This window comes from Mus caroli, chromosome 3 (genome assembly GCF_900094665.2).
Source record: "Mus caroli chromosome 3, CAROLI_EIJ_v1.1, whole genome shotgun sequence".
Lineage (NCBI taxonomy): Eukaryota > Metazoa > Chordata > Mammalia > Rodentia > Muridae > Mus > Mus caroli.
This window is the reverse complement of record NC_034572.1, coordinates 148,139,768-148,159,010: the sequence shown is the minus strand read 5'-3', so window position 1 is coordinate 148,159,010 and position 19,243 is coordinate 148,139,768. Positions and strand designations below refer to the sequence as shown.

The following is a 19,243-nucleotide window of genomic DNA, read 5'->3' as shown; positions in this document are numbered from 1 at the left end:
ACGCTTTCTCTTCTAAATTGCTTTAGTCAGATAATTTTGCCACAGCAACAGAAATTAAACTACAATATTAGAGAGCACTGGTCATTTCAGAGACATTGCTCATCATTTGATTGTAGCCCTGTAGTCTTGCCTAGTCAGTGACTGCTTCTCTCCATGAGAAACACAGAAGATACCTCAGCCCTTCCTGTTCTCCTCTTTAGTAGACCCTAGGTCTTCTGTTTAAACGGACATATTAGTAATGAATATGATAAGTGTGAAGCTTTAGCAGCTCTCACCTTTATGGGCCCCTTCGTTGGACTTGTACCTAACTTTACTTTTGTATTTCTATGTATTTTTCCTGAAGAAGGGAATCTTCAGGAATTGAAGAAGTTCCGAATCCTTTTTCAGTCTTGGCTAGCTCAAGCTGTTCTCCTGGGGTGTATTCTTGTTCCATTTTTATCAGTTGTTTGTCTTGCTCTGCAAATATCAAATAGCCCCTCTCCCAGCATGGAGAGTAGGCCTCTATGTTATAATACATGAGAGATGATGCTTGTGCCTGAGAGATTACATCATTCCTTTTCCTATCATCAGTCCAATTTTGCCTGTGTGTATTTATATAAATATAAAGCACCTACCAGTACCTCAATACTCCTTTCCACATAGGGAATGCACATTTCAGACAGGTGTCTTAGTCACTGTTCTATTGCTCTGATGGAACATCATGACCAAGGCAACTCTTTTTTTTTTTTTTCCATTTCAGTGGACATCTTTATTGTTTAATAGATCATCAACTTCTGCAGACTTACAGCTGGGATTTCATCAGATTGCCATGCTGAGTCATGAACAGTGAGTGACGAAGCTAACCAGAGGCTACATATGTCAGAGAGAGAGCTCAGCCTTTAAAGCTCACTTCCTTTCTCAGGCAGAATATAAATAGACGCCCTCTACAATGCACAATGGTTTTAGTCACTAAGGAATTTAAATGGGATCTTGAAGAACACAGACAAATCCTGATGCAGTAAAGACGAGCTGAGATGCTGTGCAACTGTTTAAGGGTTCCTGGTGCCGCATCTCAGCCACTAGCTGAATCTTGCGCTAACACCAAAAGGAGATGCGGAAAACACTAGGTTGACTTAGGGGCTGTGCACAGGAACCAAAGGCAGGAAAGAAAATACTAAACATTGCTGAGAGCATCCACCCCAGGAAGGACTTTACCTTCCAGAAGCTCTAGACTGGCACCGCCCCCAGTGCTCACATGGCTGACTTTATCCTCTGTGTTCCATTTGGCACAGCAAGTGGCAGTGTCTCCACCACCTATGATGGTGATGCAACCCCTAGAAGTGGCTTTCACCACCTCATCCATGAGTGACTTGGTTCCCCTGGCAAAGGCTTCCCATTCAAATACCCCAACAGGACCATTCCAAACAATCTGCTTAGCTCGGGCCACGGCCTCGGCATATTTCTTGCTGCTCTCAGTACCACAGTCCAAGCCCATCCAGCCAGCAGGTATACCNGAGGCCAAAGTAGCTTGGCCAGTCTTGGCATTCTCATCAAATTTGTCAGCAGTGACAAAGTCAACAGGCAAGGTAATCTTCACACCATTTTTCTCAGCTTTGGACATGAGACCTTTGACAATCTTGGCTCCTTCATCATACAGAGATGTGCCAATCTCCATGTTGTTGAGCACCTTAAGAAAGNTAAAGGCCATTCCACCACCAATGATCATCTCATTGACTTTGTCTAGCATATTATTGATCAGCTGGATCTTGTCTGCAACTTTAGCTCCTCCCAAGATAGCCAGGAAGGGTCGCTCTGGACTCTCCAAAGCCTTGGCAAAGTAGTTCAGNTCCTTCTTCATCAAAAATCCACCAGCCTTCTGTGGCAGATTCACACCCACCATGGAGCTATGGGCTCGGTGTGCAGTCCCAAAATCATCATTGACATAGACATCTCCTAGTTTGGACAGTGAGGCTCGGAAAGCATCAATTTTGGCCGGCTCAGCTTTAACCTTGTTCCCAGAAGCATCTTTTCCCTTCCCTTCTTCCTCTACATGAAAGCGGAGGTTCTCCAGCAGGATGACAGTCCCAGCAGCTGGGTTGGCACAGGCATTCTCGACTTCTGGGCCCACACAATCCTTCAAGAACAGAACATCCTTGCCCAGCAGAGATTTGAGTTCAGCAGCAACTGGCTCTAAGGAGTACTTGTCAGGCATGGGAACACCATCAGGCCGGCCCAGNTGGCTCATAAGGACAACCGACTTNGCTCCATTGTCCAAGCAGAATTTGATGCTTGGAACAGCAGCCTTGATCCTTTGGTTATTTGTTATCTGGTTGTTCTTCATAGGAACGTTGAAGTCCACCCTCATCACGACCCGCTTCCCCTTCACGTCCAGCTTGTCCAAAGTCAGCTTGTTGGAAAGTGACATTTTGGCAACACCGTGAGGTTAAGAGGCCCGGAGATGAGGAAGAGCCAAGGCAACTGTTATAAAGGATTTAAGTGAGGGCTTTCTTATGGTCGATGAGCCTTTAGAGGATATTCTCATGAAAACCACCTCAAACAACATTCATCATAATGGACACATTTATGAGTTATCAGTACAAGATGAAAAGGGTAATGTCCAGAGACACAGACCATCAGTACAGCTCTGCTCATGATGTCTCACACTGTGTTAAGCACATTAGTCACAGCTGTTTAACTTGCATATAAGGGTCTTTGAAGCTACAGCTCTGGGTCTCCTCAAATGGAAGAAAGATGGTACCTGGTTCTCTCTTGGCCAAATCCATCTCTTAGTGGAGAGATGCTGTGGTGCTTTGCCTGATAGCTGGGAAGCAGGGGAAGCAAAGGAGGAGAAACGGGAGAGAGAGAGAGAAAGAGAGAGAGGGAGAGAGAGAGAGAGAGAGAGAGAGAGAGAGAGAGAGAGAGAGAGAGAGANAGAGAGAGAGAGAGAGAGAGAGAGAGAGAGAGAGAGAGAGAGAGAGAGAGAGAGAGAGAGAGCAGTTAACTGCTGTGCATGCAGGGAGAGTGGGAGTGCCCTTTCCAACATGATGATAAAGTGCTTCATTCCTTACTTAGCTCTCATAATCACTCTTCTTTCTTATCTAAGAAACCACATTTTCACAAGTAAAATTGTAAAAGAAAAGGCAGTTTTTAGGTTTAGATTTCTTTCTTCATATATGTGGGAAAGGAAGAAAGTGGGTGTTTTTTCTTCTATAAATGGGGCTTTTAAGCCAAAAGTTGGTGCTACAGATACATAAATGAAATAGTTCGTTCAAACCAGTGTACTCAGGGGCATTTTCATCTAAAGGTCTTATGGCAAAGAGTGGGTTTTTTGTCTTGGTTTTGCCAATCTAAAGAATATAATCTTCAACCTGTTGTCGATACAGGGAAAAATATTATCATAGAAGAGTAACATTTTGCTATTGAAACTGTTGCAAGGGCTAAGTAGTGTATAGTGTAATTAAGTATAATAATTAAATGTAATTAGAAGTAATCCTCTTTCTTAACTAAAGGCAATTAACACAAATACATAGGAACCATAGTTAACTGGGTGAAAAAAGTATTTAATCAAATTGTAATTCCAAATAAGCACAACACAGAAACAGTAAGAAAATGCAATCAAACCAGCCTCTGTGCTGCCAGACCCAATCAAAGCATACACAAGGATAATAAAACAGAAGCAGAGGACAGTGGAAGCTGCCATTGACAGTCCTAAGTAGACAAATAGGGATCAGTGAGAAACATCAGGAAAGGTATACGAAGGCATGAAACGTGACAAGGAAAGGCTATACAGAGCAGCGAAAACAGACAAACAAACAAAGAACAGGACTGGAGAATAAGGCTAACAAAGAGTTGAAGTTGAACAGGGTATTAGGGATTACCCACAAAATAAGTTCTGAGAGGAAAAGGCAGTTATATCTTGTTGAGTGTTGATTTTGGGGCCATGTGAGACATAAAAGTGCCGTGTTCAATGTGTGAGGTTAGAAATACAACAGCAGGGGCTGCAACGATGTCCAAATAGTAAGTGTGCTCACGATGCACTCATGGGAATGAGAGTTCATGGAAATCATGAGGTGAGGATCTAACATGCTGAAAGTTCAGGACATGCCTGTAACCCCAGGTTTGAGGAGAAGAAAGACAGGCAAATCACAAGGGGTCCGCAGGATTCAGTGAGGAAAGAAACTAAAGGCCAGGTTCAGAGAGAGCCTTCCTGGTTCTGAGACTAGAAGTAGGGTGAAAGAAGATACCCAACATGCAAACCATGTACTGACACACACAGAAAATCAATAGCTTTCGAAAAGAGTTTTCAGAAGCCCAGAAAATATGCTGGTAATGTTTTTATCATGAATGAATGTTGTTTTTTTTTTTTTTTAAATCCTCCTATTCCATGAACCTGGAAACCTAAAGAGCAAAGAGAAGGTCACTGTACAAGGATGAGTGACCAGTATGCTTTTGCACCTATATAACAATGCACCACACACCTTATGGCATGAAAACATGATTTGATTCCTCAGCCTTGGAGACCAAGAAGTCCAAAGGCAAATGCAGCCAGACTATGTGTCTGGTGAAGGCTTATGTCCAGACTTGGATAGCTTATGGCAGTAGTCAACCGTAGAACTACTCTTATAAGAGAGTGTATCTCATTCATGAGATTCTCTCCTTCTTTGTCCATCACCTTTCAAGACTCCAACCTAAACTCCATCACTTTGGAGATTGGCTCTCAGCATGACTTGTGTTTGGGAGTGGGGGTGGAGGGTGTAAAGTGGACTCACATGATATTTCGCTGAGGCAAGACCCATGGGAAGGCACAAGATGTTTTGAGAAAATATAAATAGGACCCAACAGACAGTGACAGGGGCACTTGCACAGCTAGCTTTGCAATACTTCATTGGTCTTGCACATTCATTTCACTGACCTTTACTTCCTTGAGAAAGGCACAGTGAAGAATTCTGGCATCCAGGCTGGTCCTGATCGCTCCCACTGATTCGTTCTGATTTGGTGGAGGCCTGGCATTTTCTGCTGGATCTTGCCACTGCTGCTTAGTATACCCTGACACCACTGAACTGATTCCAGACAGAGGGAAACTGAAATTGCCCCACAGCACTTCTAAACAGGTCGACATCCCCTTGTCCTACTTACCATCTTTTCTCCCCTACCTTTGTATGGTAGGATAGAAGGGGGTCAAAGCATTAGAAAACCCTTGTTCAAAGTAGGTTTTCAAAAATCTAAGCCTTAGCAGCATTCATGGAGAGAACAACTCACATCAATACATGAAGATGGAGGACTGAGAGATAGAGCAGAAGGTAAAAGCACTGCTGTCCTTCCAAAGGACCTGTTCAGTTTTGAGCACAAAGATCAGGCACCCTACAACTATCTCTAATTCCGTTCCATGGGATCTCACACTGTCTTCTGGTAGTAGTGTGAACCAGCCATCACACGGCATATAGTCACACAGCATGTGCATCAATGTAAATAAAATAGATCCTTAAAACTGTAAGAAAATTTAGGACTTTCATAAAGCACAGCATGTGGTGTCCTAGAAACCATAGTTGAAAAGATGTCGTTGTTTCTAGAATGTGACTAATGGTAGGTTTCCCATGCCTTGTGTCTCCTCACCATGCACATATAGGCAACAATACCTGGCCTTAGTGAGTTAAAAAGTAAATAAAAGAATAAAATGAGAAGGGAGGTGATATTGGAACAACGAACAGGGGGAGTTTTTCAAGGAATGGGAAGGGTATATATAATCGAGATGCACTGTATACAAACAAAGAATTTTAAAGAAAAATTTAAAAAATAATTTTTAAAGTAGAATAGGGGACTGGAGAGATAGCTTAGTGGTTAAGAACACTGTTGCTCTAAGATCTGAATTTATTTCTTAATACCCACATAGTATTTTATAACCATCCATAATATTCTAGTTCCAGGACCCATACCCACTTCTGACCTCTACATATACCAGGTATTGAAATGGTGCGCACACAGACACACCCGTAGGCCAAACATACATTCTCATAAATAAATACAAATGAAGAAAAATAATAAACATGAGAAATTTAGTAGCATCATGTGCTTCTAGAAATTCCATATAAATAAGGCAAAGTCACTGGTAACTTTGTTGAAGCTATTTTCAAAACCTGCAGTGCAATATGAGGAGACAGAACTCTGAGTATATGGGATTGATAGACATCATTAGAGAGGAAGTGATTTTAAATAAGATTTGAATGGCTTGAGAATGCATGCATTTAGCAAAGAGATCATAAATAGCTGAAAGAAAAGCTGGGGTAGATAGATGAATTCACCAAAATGAGAAGGTTGATTTGATTATTTCAATGCTCACATTCATCCTAAAGAGGATGCTCTCAGTAAGAAGCAAATAAGGAATATTCTGGTATCGAGACACTGCTTAACGAGGATGGGAATAGGAAGACAGTAATATACATTCCCTAAGCATAAAGGTCTTATAGCCTAACTAAGGTGATTAAGCAAATAGACAGATGTCTAGAATGAAGGATTGGGTAAGATACATGCCATATGGCTGAGTGTTCAATGTTTCATGGCTGACCTTTAATCTAATTTGCCTCTAGATTAGCAGACTTTGATGCATTGCCTGCTATTACCCTCCAATGGAAGGGTCATGGCAGAGAAAATGGTCCATGGTAAGAGACAACACAAAGTTCACTCTGTTGCTCCAGTTGTGCACAGTGGGTGAGTTATTGGCATTGCCAAAACCTCCAGGATAGATACTCTGTGATAGCCACTTGGCAAGTGACAAAAGCAAGCATCCAGTGTGAGCATCAGGGAAACTCTTCCCTCTGTTCATGGATGACTATGTGGTAGCTGGAACTCGAGAAAGTCAAATTATGCTGACTTGACGTGACTGATCTTATAGAACAGAAATCTGTGATGAAATTATTTGATCTCTCTGATTGTTATTATTGTTGTTGTTATGAGATGGTCCACTGCTCAAAATAAGATTTCTTCAGTGGTGTGTCTCAAAACAAGTGACATTCAGGTTAAACAATGGGGACAATCTGAGGCAAAGATAATCTGACAAAGGCCACCTACACACTCCTAATGCTGATAGTCTCTACTCCCTCAGAGAAGTGTCTCTGTCCTATGTCAACATTTTTTTACATGAGTCAAAACATACACATTTGCCTTTCCTAGGGCAATTGATTGTCTTCTTAGTTCCTGAAAGACAGACAATGGAGGCACTGTAGATGCATAGGAATGAATTAACATAATAACTTCAATAGCCTAGGAAAAGAAATGCTCAGTTAACAAATAAGACCACAGGAAGTGAAAGAGCTTCTGTAAATTAAAGCACACCAACATATTTGCAAAGTGGTAGTCTACAAAATGGAGAAAGAAAGATTTTTGACAATTATACATACATGTATAATTATACAATTATATACAGTATACATATAGTTATATACAACATACATGTACATGTGAATTAAACAATTTTATGTATATATATATAAAGAATATTAGTATCTAAAACATATAAACAACTGAAAAAAGCTGCACATCAAGGAAGTTAATAATCCAAATTTAAAATGGTATATAAAACTATGAGTTTTCAAAAGATGAAATTTAATGGCTGAGGAAAAACTTTTTTTCTTTTCAATGTTTTTTATTAGATATTTTCTTTATTTACATTCCAAGTGTTATCCCTTTCCTGGTTTCCCCTCATAAAGCCTACTATACCCTCCTCCCTCCCCTTGCTCACCAACCCACCCACTCCTGATTCCTGGCCCTGGCATAGAACACTGGAGCATAGAACCTTCACAGGACCAAGGGCCTCTCCTTCCATTGATGACCAAGTAGGCCATCCTCTGCTACATATGAGGTTGGAGCCATGAGTCCCACCAACACTTTGGTTGGTGTTTTAGTTCCTGGGAGCTCTGGGGGTACTGGTTAGTTCATATTGTTATTCCTCCTATGGGGCTGCTAATCCCTTCAGCTCCTTGGTTCCTTTCTCTAACTCCTTCATTGGGGACCCTGTGCTCCGTCCAATGGTAGGTAGGCTCCAAGCATACACCTCTGTATTTGTTAGGCACTGGCAGAGCCTTTCAGGAGGCAGCTATATCAGGCTCCTGTCAGTAAGCACTTATTGGCATCCACAAAAGTATTTGTTGATTGTAAATGGGATGGGAAACTTTTTAAAAAAACGTTCAATATCGTTAGGTGTCTGAGAAATGCAAACATGCAAACTAACACTACTTTGAGATTTATTCTTTTAAGAATGTTACCTATATTTTTTAAAGTATTTCATGTGGGCACACACATGTAGTATGGTGTGTATGTGTTTGTGTGTATGTGTGTGTGTGTGTGTATGTGTGAACTCCTAACCATTAAGTAGAGTTGTCTCTGACTCTCTTGTCTGCACTTCTGACCCCATTCCTCTTACTGTGTTATCTAATCCAGCCTTGATTTGATCATTGTGCCTGGTCTTATTGCATCTTGTTATGCTGTGTTATTATCACTAGGAGACCTCCTGCTGTTTTCTGAAGAAAAATTGAGGAACAGTATATCTAGGGGAGATATGGGCATGTACAGGGGAATTAGAAGGCAGACAAATTGAGATTAGGATGTATTGTATGAGAGAAGAATTTTTAAAATTACTTGTTAGTTCCCACCCAAATGTAATTAACAAGTGCCAATTAGTATAATACACTCCAAGCAAATCAGGAGCACAAAGACTTTCCAAGTAGTGGATCAGTGGCCCTTAACTTGTCTTAACAACTGGGCAAATACAGATAAAATCATGAAAGATCCACCCACAGGCACACTGGATAGCACATATCACTTACAACTTAAATGTATGATTGAATCATTGAAAGGGAGGCTGGGATGGAAACTCCAGAAATAAGGAAACAGCACTGGATAAAAGCTAGCCATTCTACTATATTGACTTTTGGATGGCAGAACTGATGGGATAAAATATCTAATAATTAGAAAAGGAAGTCAGTTATCCTCTAAGCTTGTATAACAGGAGGCCACATAAACTGTCACATATGTATGATGCTGGGAGGTACTGGAGGCTCACAGTGGGGGAGTAAAAAAGAATGGTGTAAAACAGAAAGGACTTTAATTTTAATATGTACTTTAAAATCTTTTCAGGCCTCAAATGAAGGACATTATGTTTAAATTTTTGGAAATATGGAAGACATCATTACTAGAGATACGACATAGGACACAGATTTGAGATACTTCAAAATGTGAACAGTGAGGAATAATGAGATCAAACTTAAGGCAGCACATAATGAGAGCACATACATACAGAAAAAGCATTCTGGCCTAGAGAGTAGAATATTCTTTGCCTGTTAGCTAAGAGTTGAGTAGAAGTGGTCAAGAATTTCTTGGCTGTATGTTATGAGATAAAAATTTTAAAATACAGGGTGGGAGAAGAGAAAAATACATAGTCAATATCAATACCAAATGAATAAATTGTTCTTCATACATCCCATGAGTGAGCATTTCTGTGTTTGTTGAGTATGTACAGAGTGCTTACAGACTTAACAAATGCTCCTGTGAGTGGAGCAGCACACTCACCTGTACCTCGATGGACTGGCATTCAGGAAGTGCTCACTATGTCAGAACACCATGCTGTCTGATATACCTTTCTTTCCACGTCTAAATCTTCAAATAGCATGAACTGCTATAGATTACTATTTTGATAAATGTATGAAACATATATATAACATTCAAAAGTGAATGGAAAACAGGAGTGACAGACATTTGATCATTTACCCACTTGCTGTGAAAGAATGATCTGTGTGGCTTTCTGTAGTCTGCTCTCTACAGAATGATTAAAAATACCAAATGAATTGCTTGTTACTCATCTGCTAATTAGCAGGACAGTGGAACTAGTTTTGTGGACTTAAATAGATAGCTAGCATTTTTGGAAAGCAATACTCACATTTGATAACAGTCCAGCATTGAAGCACACTTGAAGAATTGCATTTGTAGAACACTTCATCTTTATAAAATTATAATAGACTGATAAAATCAGAGAGCACCTGAAATACTACTGCTTTTAAAGTCTATGCCTATAGCTGGTAGAAATTAAGAGTTTTGAATGGTACCCCACCCAGTGATGTCACAATGAGTTTATTGAGTTTATTGTCCTAGATGGTGAAAGGATACTAAACAAGATATATTTACTTTTAATGTTTCCTGTTTTTCAAATATTCTACCACTAATGTGAAACACTTAAGTGGAATTTCTGTATAGTTTGTGATTGCCATGATATACTTTCATATATTTTCCTTTTGTTTCTTTTCTTTCTTTCCCATGCTTATATCTCTGCTAAAAGGACAAACACATCAAAAGTAAACACAGTAGTATCTTCAAGGATGATGGTAGAATGTTCTATTTCCATAATATGTCTTTTAATTTTTATTAATATAAGTAGCTGATACAGTGGTGAAGGTTTTATTTTGAAAACAAAACATTTAAAAATTATTTTAATAAGATAAATAGGATATATATTTCAATATATGAACTTTGGTAATTAAAGTTTTCACTGCATATAATATTTTAATAAAGTTTGGCAATAAGGTAAAAAATTACCAGAGAATATTGAAAGTAGCTTTACAACTTGTCATTGTTAGAGCAATGAAAATCTGCAGTCTTTGAAAGAGTTTTCTATGAGGAACTCATACAGCTTTGAGACCCTCTTGGGCACATAGATACATAGTTACCGTTCATGGGTGCAAAATCAACAGGATTTGCATTGTAGTCAGTACCAGAAACATCTGGGGATATCTTCTCTCTGATCCTGAACCTAGCTATCCTAGATCTGTCTTGTGGAGAGCATGTCTTCCCAGTATGACCTTGAGATCCCTTAAGTAAAAATAGTGGTCACAATTTACAACTATCATCAGATGTGATCTGGCATTGCTTCATTTTTCCTCCTTTTGTGAGACTTAGAGGTATAAAATGTCTTAATATATTCAACTTTTGCTTTAGCCTCCTCAAGTCTTTCATGGCCTTTTTGTAAGATGAGTGTATCAATAACAAATTTCTCTTCACAGTGCCTTTTCTGGATTTCTTCCACCCTACAAGGCAAAAAGAAAAGTCAAATAAGATCATTTTAGTTTACAAAAGCCATACAAGCTGGGGTGTATAGATGAAACTGGATGCTTTCTAAACAGACATTCATAAGCAGAAGAAGGACAAAGCTTAGTTCACATAATATTACTACATTGCTAAATAATATTCAATGTATATCATGCTAATATTTATGAGAAGTTTTCATTGCAAAAATCTGAGACTCCTCCAACAATTCTACTTCCATGTCAGACTTCTTGGAACTTAAGAGAAAAAAAGTCCCATTTACGTAGGCTGCTCAGCCAATGATATTTTTGTTACAGCAACTCCACTAGAGGAATACATATTCTAAATTAGAGAGACCTAGATCAGATTACCATACCACACCCAGAGAATGTCCTAACAAGGAAGACACATTATTCATCAATACTCACTCATTCATTCATTCATTCACTCATTGTTAAAGCATAAAAGTATCTCTACATGCTTCAAACTGAAAGGAAAGTAGAAGAATATCATCAGTGAAAGTGCACAGGCATAAGAGAAAGATGCAGTGAGTACTTGCATCAAATACTTAGCTAAAACAAGAAACCAGTTATGGAACGAGACAATGTAAGATAAGAAGTGAAGGAAATGTTAATAATGAAGCCCATAAAATAAGGAGAGAGAGAAAAAATTTTCAATTTTCAAAAGAATTTTCAAACATAAAATAACCCAGAGACTTCAAATATATATACACATTTCCAGGCAAAGAATTATGGACAGATCATTTTGTCTAAACCATTTCAGATACCATGAATGGTTAAAACTGAGGCAGAAAGACCAGTATATCAAAAAGTGTTCTGAGAAGTGACATTATTCTTTCTCTGCTCAGTTCAATTTTGGCAAAATTCCCCAGTCTGATCCATGAAGCACTATATCTCTTCATATGTATAATCAGAAATCTTGACTCAGAGGGTGAATATAAAAATTGAGTAATAAGCTTTCAACTTAATAACTGGATTTTGGATACATTTTTAAAAAATTCTCTCTCCCTCATTTTCTAGTCTTTGAGAACTAGATAGTCTAACTTATAGTGTTCATTGAGTAGAAGACAAAATGAGTTACACATTGTAAATTCTTTGAAGATGCACTGGTCTTCCTTTAATGAGTCCCTTTACTGAATAGTTAATGGAAAACATAAGAAAAAACATCAGATGGAAAGAGGTTACAGTTCTCGTTGGAGACACTCATTCTCAGGGCTTTCACGTGATCACTTCCAGGGAGTTGGATATGAAGAGAACCTGTTAATGGTTCTTGGAGCAAGACAGGTTTGACAGACATTCTTTTGGTGTGTAAAATCCATCTATGAAATTTAAGGGATGCAATTTTGGATGCAGTATTTATGTTTTCTTCGTCATCATGAAGGGGACAATACAGCTTAGAAGTTTAGTATGAAATAATTGAACAGGACAGAATATGCAGCACAAGGGCAGAGCTTCTGACTGGCATAAGCTCTGCTTCAAACTCCAGTGCTGGGGGAAAAAACAAAACAAAACAATACAAAAAACAAAGACATGCGTACCATTGGACAATTACTCAGTTGACATTAGCTACTCTGTTCTCTGTAGGCTTAGAGTTTACAAAACTTACTTTATTTGGGGTTCTTATATGCTTCAAACTCCCTTCTAGCCTACCTACCAGAGTAGAGGAGAAAGAAGGTTAATAGACAAGGGAGTTGTGGATCTGTTTAGTAGTAATTCTTTGGAGCAATTCCACTCTTTGCTGTCAGGATACCAGCAGTCCAGTACAATAGCAAACAAGTCAGTACAAGCTGCTCAGTCCAACAGAAATAGCAAGGCTCTGCCAAATCAGCACAGGCCAGCAGAAGTGGCCAGAATCAGCCAGAATACCACGAGTTCTTTGGCACATTTCTCTATACAAAGTGAGAATTAGCAAAACCAGCAAAGAAGGGAGACCAGTGAAGAGAAGATAAGACCAGTGAAGAAGTAAAGCATTGTACAGCACTGTAATGCAAGACCCTCCTCTGACTGATTGTGGGGTTTTACTTATATTCTATTACTTGCCCCTTCAAGTGTCTGTTTTCAGCAAAACATTACATGCCCTCTCATATGACAGAGTCCAGGAAAACATCATGTGACATCACTAACTTGTTAAAGAAACCGGATGTTTCCAGGTCAGTTCTCAATTTAGAACACAGATAATGCTCATAGATGCTCATGCAGCTGAGTAGAAATCAAAGCAAAACATTCTTTCAACATACACAGAAAAGCAACGCGGAAGTTAAAAGTACCGTGCTGAAATCATCACGTAAAAGGTAAAGGTCACTAGCTATGGGCAAACTTGACTATTTAAAAGAATCAATGAACGATCAATACATGTGAGTCAATTGTACTTGGACATGTCGGGATCCAATAATTGGAAAGGAAAGTCAATTATACTGATCATAAAAGTAAAACCAACAGTTATGGATATTTAAGAAATGCTATAGCATGTCTATAACTAAAATGATGTCTCTGCATTGAAAAGCCAAAGTGATTACTTAGGCCCATTTGTATAACCCAAGATAACCCTTTTAATGTGGATTAACTAACTAAGGATACTTTTACAAGTCCCTTCCACCAGCAGGTACAACAGCATGGCCACTTAGCATTGCCACCTCTCTGAGGACTAGAGCCCGGTCACCATCTTCTATGTTCAATCCTTCTAACAGACTTTTGTATATCAAATACAATGTCGCTGATAATAAAGCAGGCTGAAACTAAAGGGAATTGTACCATGTTCAAGAATTTGAAGATATTACACTTCCAGTTTTTCTCAAACTAAGATACACATTTCATACAATCGCAATTTTCTATACCAGTAACATTCATAGTAGGAAATAACATTGACTTTAAACAAGAAAAGTAGAGTTTTGCCCTGAAGTACAAGACACAGAATCTACACCACCTATAACTTAATGTATATGGTGGTGAGAAGAAGTTTAATCTATAGTAAATAGAATACAGGGAACTTGAGAATGCAGTGGTGCTTGTATCTGAAGCTTTACATTTGATGCTGTCTTGAAGCTGCTTTTGTAGGTTGTAGGAGAAAGAGTGAGCAACTGAAGTTGGGTTTATAACAGCCATAGTGTGATGTCATCTAGCTGGAAAATTAGGTGATGGAGATGGCTGAAATGCCTATAGGCAGGAACTGGCAGTAAAGGACAGTTGGCTTTGTGAAGACAAGCACAGAGAAGGACTATAGAGATACAAGACAGAATGCACAGAACAATCTGAGGAACATGGATCCTACAGTGGACAGGAAATGTACAAGGTAGACATGAGGCAGATGAGTGTTACCACAGAGTTTAAGCATGCATGTACTGAAGGCAAAGGAATAAAAGAGTTGATAGATTTTGGCCACAAATAAATAACAAAAGATTAATTGCTCAGAGACAGAGCAGTCTCTAGTGAATAGAGGTCCTTTATGTGTATATGAGGACAAGTTATTGGAGCCCTAACATGTTCTTGTCCTGTAAACAGGGTAGCTGTCTATATCAATTTGGAGGATATAAATATACAAGATGCTGTTTGGAGTACAGCTTTATAAGTAGGGATAAAAAGACCACAATGGACACTGCAACATGAATGCAGAATGTCCTCTGAGAGCTCAGGTGCTTCAGCATTGGTCCCAACTATGGACCTTTGCTTCATTTGGCTTGTGCATTTGCTTTGGTCATATTGCTCTTTTGTTTTGTGTGTGTGTGTGTGTGTGTGTGTGTGTGTGTGTGTGTGTGTGTGAGAGAGAGAGAGAGAGAGAGAGAGAGTTGGCTAGGGAGGTGGCAAGGTTTGGGGAGGAGCTGGAAGAAGAAATAACCTAATCAAAATATGTTGTATGAAAAGAAATTAAACTTTAAAAACTAGAAAACTATGAAATAGCAAAAATTCAACGGTTAAAAAGTGAAAATGCCTTTGGAGCTAGTTACTATAGGGTGGATAACAATATATGATTTCCCCCCTATGGTGCATTCTTTGCATTATACATGGAGAGTGTAGAGACAACAGGTAGAGGCGCAGAGGAAATGGTCATCTACGTGCCATGTTCGTGAATATACTGATAGAAGCTTCTCACTCCATGGATAACATAAAGTATTGAAATTCTTCCCATAATACAGATGATTATGATTATTTAGCCTCCTTCAAACTGTAGGCATGCCATGCCCTAGCAGAGTGCATATCTTAGGAAAATAAAATACTAAGAGTAAAGTCTGAAGGATAAGTTAATACAAAGTTGGATGTGAAGTGGAAAGCTCTCTATGAGAAGTCCTGTTGTTATGGCAAGAGGTTAAAACTACACTGGAAACTTTAGTGTAAGAGGACTCTGGGCTAAAACAAAATATATTGCCTAAAACATCATTCAGAGATCAAATATCATTCTATGAATAATGGCAAAGAACCCACGTCAGTCAGAATTATATGAGCAGGACTATTAAGGGAAATCGATACAATTCTGTAGACATAGTGCTTGCCTAGCATATAGGAAGTTCTGGCTTCAACCCTAGCACCACATGAACTTGGCATGGTGACACATTCCTGAAATTCCAGCCCTCTTGAGGTGGAGGCAGGAGAGTTAGAAGTGCAAGGTCACTCTCTTCTACACAGAACCTGAAGCCAGCCTGAGCTATTTGTGGCCCTGTCTCAAACAAATGAATAGAATTAGTTAAGATTTCCAGGGTGATAAATGGAAATGAGTTCAGGAAAGCCTGGAGTAGAAATAGAGGTTGGGGTGAGAGGGGTCGTGTGAACTCTCTGGGTGAGAGGGGTGTGAACTCTCTGGGTGAGAGAGGTCATGTGAACTCTTTGAGACTATGCTACTTTAAATCAGAAGAGACAAAGAATAACAAAGATGTCTCTATCCCAGATTTTCTTTAGAAATCCAAAGAGGAGAAGCCCCCAAGCTGTGTAAGAGGGAGCTGGATCATGTTCCCAGCACTGGCCAGAGGTGGGGCAGCAGTGGCTGACTGTGCAACTGTAACTCAGCAGGTTTTCCTGGGTAATGCTAAGAGAGGGGGGAGTTCTTTTGATTCTCAATTCTTGGTAAGGACTCAGCACATAATTGTCACCCTTTAGTTTGCTTGTGTTTTCCAAAGTATGAAGTATCAAGGACAGAACTCAGCGCTGGCTTTATAAATCACTGTAGACCGAGTGAGGGCTTGTTCTGCGTGAGACATGAACTTACCTTAGTTTCTTCATTTCCATCAACAAATCCTGTTTATATTTTTGTTCCTCCCATTTCTCAATAACATCTAAGTGCTTTGCTTTTTTTTCAGACATGTTTTTCTTCAGTCTTTCAACTTGGGTGATTCCTTTGAGCAGAATGGACCTCTCGTTGTTGAGGGAAATAACTAAAGACTGGTCTGCAGCATTTAGTTTTTTTTCAGCTAGAAACATAAATTTCCGCTCTCTAACTTTTTCCAGGTAGGCGAGTCTCTCCCTCCAAATTTGCTGTAAGCCTTTCTGGATTGTCTCATTATCCTTTTCCATTATTTTCCTTGTCATATAAATTTTCTTATTTAACTTTTCTCTAATGTTGACACCAGCTCTTTCCTGGGTAACTTGTGCTGCAACCATGGCTGCAAATTTTCTTGCTTCTTCCTCGTGCTGTTTTTGTTCTGAGTAATATTTATCAACATCATCAAACATGTGGAGCTTCATGCCAGCCCTCTGTGTGGCTAGAAACTCTCTCCTTTTCTTTAGCTTCCATAGAGTCTCTCTTTTAACTGGTGGCCTTTGACGAGTGGCAGGAAACGGCTGTAGGTATTCTGGGAAATAGTCCCATTTCATCTCCTTCAGCATTGCCCCATACTTGAGTGATCTGGAGGAATACAGAGGGATCTTCATGGCAGATATCCTAAACTCAGTGTCCACTTCCTCGTCCTCAGACTCAGCTTTCATCGCCTTCTGACCTGTATCAGAGGAGACAGACAGACAGCATAAGAGCTGACCTTATTTTCACTTCAAATACACTGGAAGCTACATCAAACACATTGTGAGGAGCTTAATAACTTCAAGCACATTTCTCCATGTTCCACCTTCAGATATGAGAAAGAAAACCACCATTACAGCCTTGTTCCATGTAAATGTGCCTCCTATAATTTGCTGTTCCTTGTATCCTTTCTTGTGAGAACTTGACTTGCACAGCCTCACTATTACCATTCTCTTGCATGTGGTACTTAGACATAGTACTTATTACTAAGAAGATGGTCTCAGACATGGTTTTATGTGCTTGAAACATAATTTTATATACTCAGTGATATGTTTCATGCAGTTAGACATCATTTTTATATACTTATACACAGAAATGTATATACAGTTTACTAAAAAGAAAACCATGAGAAAACAGGTCCCGAGTCAGGCAGCACCTATCATCATTGGGCACCCAGAGTGATCTGTTCTGTGCTGTGAGCAGATGAATTCATTACAGTTTATAATTTGCCAATTTGGAGACGGTCTGGAATGGTCAGTGCTCTATTGTTGTTGTTGGCTGCACCATTTTTTTACAATCATTCTCCTGATCAGTTGTTAGTTTCGTGAACTTGCTAAGTTTGTGAGTTGAGGGATCTTGGGCTGGAAACTTTAGAGCAAATATTACAACTTAACAGGGTTCTGTGTTTTCCAACAGTGTTGCAATTAGTTACATTGTGTTTCTAACTACAGTGAAAACTTGTAGCTGCCATCAAAGACACAAAAATAAAAAGACACAAGGTGCAGCTTCTTTGCCACTGCCTATCAGGATAAGCTGGATCTCACTACTACACAAAAACGCACTGTCTCATCTTATTCAAGGCTTTTAGAGAACACATTTCTCCTCTGCTGTCTTCTCATTTCCGTTCTATCCCTTTACACACAAAAGGATAAAACATCCCATCTCATGGTGGAGCTGTGGGACAAAAGAGTCTCTGGTAATTGACCAGCAGCTGCAACACTAATCACACACAAGAGCTGTCCAGTTAGGACTCTGATGAAGCCAGAAATAAATGGAAATCATGCATGGAACCATATCCATTTCTAGGCTATTGGTTAGGACAACAAGTCTGACAAATACAATGGTAATATCCCATTGTTCCCATATGTACTCTTTATAAACCTATTGATGAACAAGAACAAATAGACATAAAATACACTCACAAGTCTCAGGAAAGAAAAGGGTTCCTGCATGAGACTGCCTCCACGGCTTCAGCATGCAGCTCTGTGACTCTATTTAGTGATTTGTTTAATTAGATATTTTCTTTATTTATGTTTCAAATGTTATCCCCTTTCCTGGTTTCCCCTCCCAAAAACCCCCTCTCTGCTCTGCCCTCCCCCTGCTCACCAACCCACCCACTCCTGCTTCCTGGTCCTGGCATTCCTCTATACTGGGGCATAGAGCATTCATAGAACCAAGGGCCTCTCCTCCCATTAATGACCAACTAGGCCATCCTCTGCTACATATGCAGCTGGAGCCACCATATGTTTTCTTTGGTGGGTGGTTCAGTCCCAGGAAACTCTGGGGATGCTGGTTAGTTCATCTTGTTGTTCCTCCTATGGGGCTGCAAACCCCTTCAGCTCCTGTGGTCCTTTCTCTAGCTCTTTCCTTGGGGACCCTATTTGGTGAATTTTAAAATCACTCCTATTGGAGGATTCCTTTAGAGCCTTTAAGTTAAAGTGCTCAAACAGATGGTGGTAGGGTCATAGAAACAAATTTGGCTGTAACAAAGAGCAGGATGCAAAGAGCAACAGATGAGAGGTATATAGAAAAATGACAGGGATTTTAACTAAAGGCCCAAAGAGTATCCTCATGATGAGATCAAGCTATGTGTACTATAAAAAAAATAAATTAAACACAACAATTCAAATGCAATATTTGACAATACAGACACAAATGATCCAAAAGTAAATATGAAAAATGGAAAATGCAAGATAGTGAAATCCCTGTTGGTGATGACAGAGCCACATCCCACTGTCTACTTGAATAGACCAGGAGTTCATCTGTACCTGGGACCCCTCTGCACAAATACACAGCAGTTCTTCTGTACCTGGGACCCCTCTGCACACACACAGCAGTCCTTCTGTACCTGGGACCCCTCTACACACACACAGCAGTCCTTCTGTACCTGGGACCCCTCTGCACACACACAGCAGTCCTTCTGCACCTGGTACCCCTGTGCACACACACACAGCAG

At 39.6% G+C, this 19,243-nt stretch overlaps 2 protein-coding genes across 2 annotated transcripts in view; both read right to left on the bottom strand.

Annotated features, from left to right (window-relative positions):
* Nucleotides 1–716: 716 nt before the first annotated feature.
* Nucleotides 717–2,443, bottom strand: LOC110291067 (phosphoglycerate kinase 1). The gene has a single exon (XM_021158006.2). It carries the CDS (start codon nt 2,402–2,404, stop codon nt 1,154–1,156), a length of 1,251 nt encoding a protein of 416 aa, XP_021013665.1. The 5' UTR covers nt 2,405–2,443; the 3' UTR covers nt 717–1,153.
* Nucleotides 2,444–10,363: 7,920 nt separating this feature from the next.
* Lrriq3 (leucine rich repeats and IQ motif containing 3) overlaps nt 10,364–19,243 on the bottom strand; it is an 86,337-nt gene continuing 77,457 nt past the window's right edge. Inside the window, exons 7-8 of the mRNA XM_021158005.1 lie at nt 16,261–16,987; nt 10,364–11,048 (exon numbers count right to left, since the gene is read on the bottom strand). Coding sequence (XP_021013664.1) covers nt 10,871–11,048; nt 16,261–16,987 — 905 coding nt within the window. The 3' untranslated portion in view covers nt 10,364–10,870. The remainder of the gene's footprint in view (nt 11,049–16,260; nt 16,988–19,243) is intronic.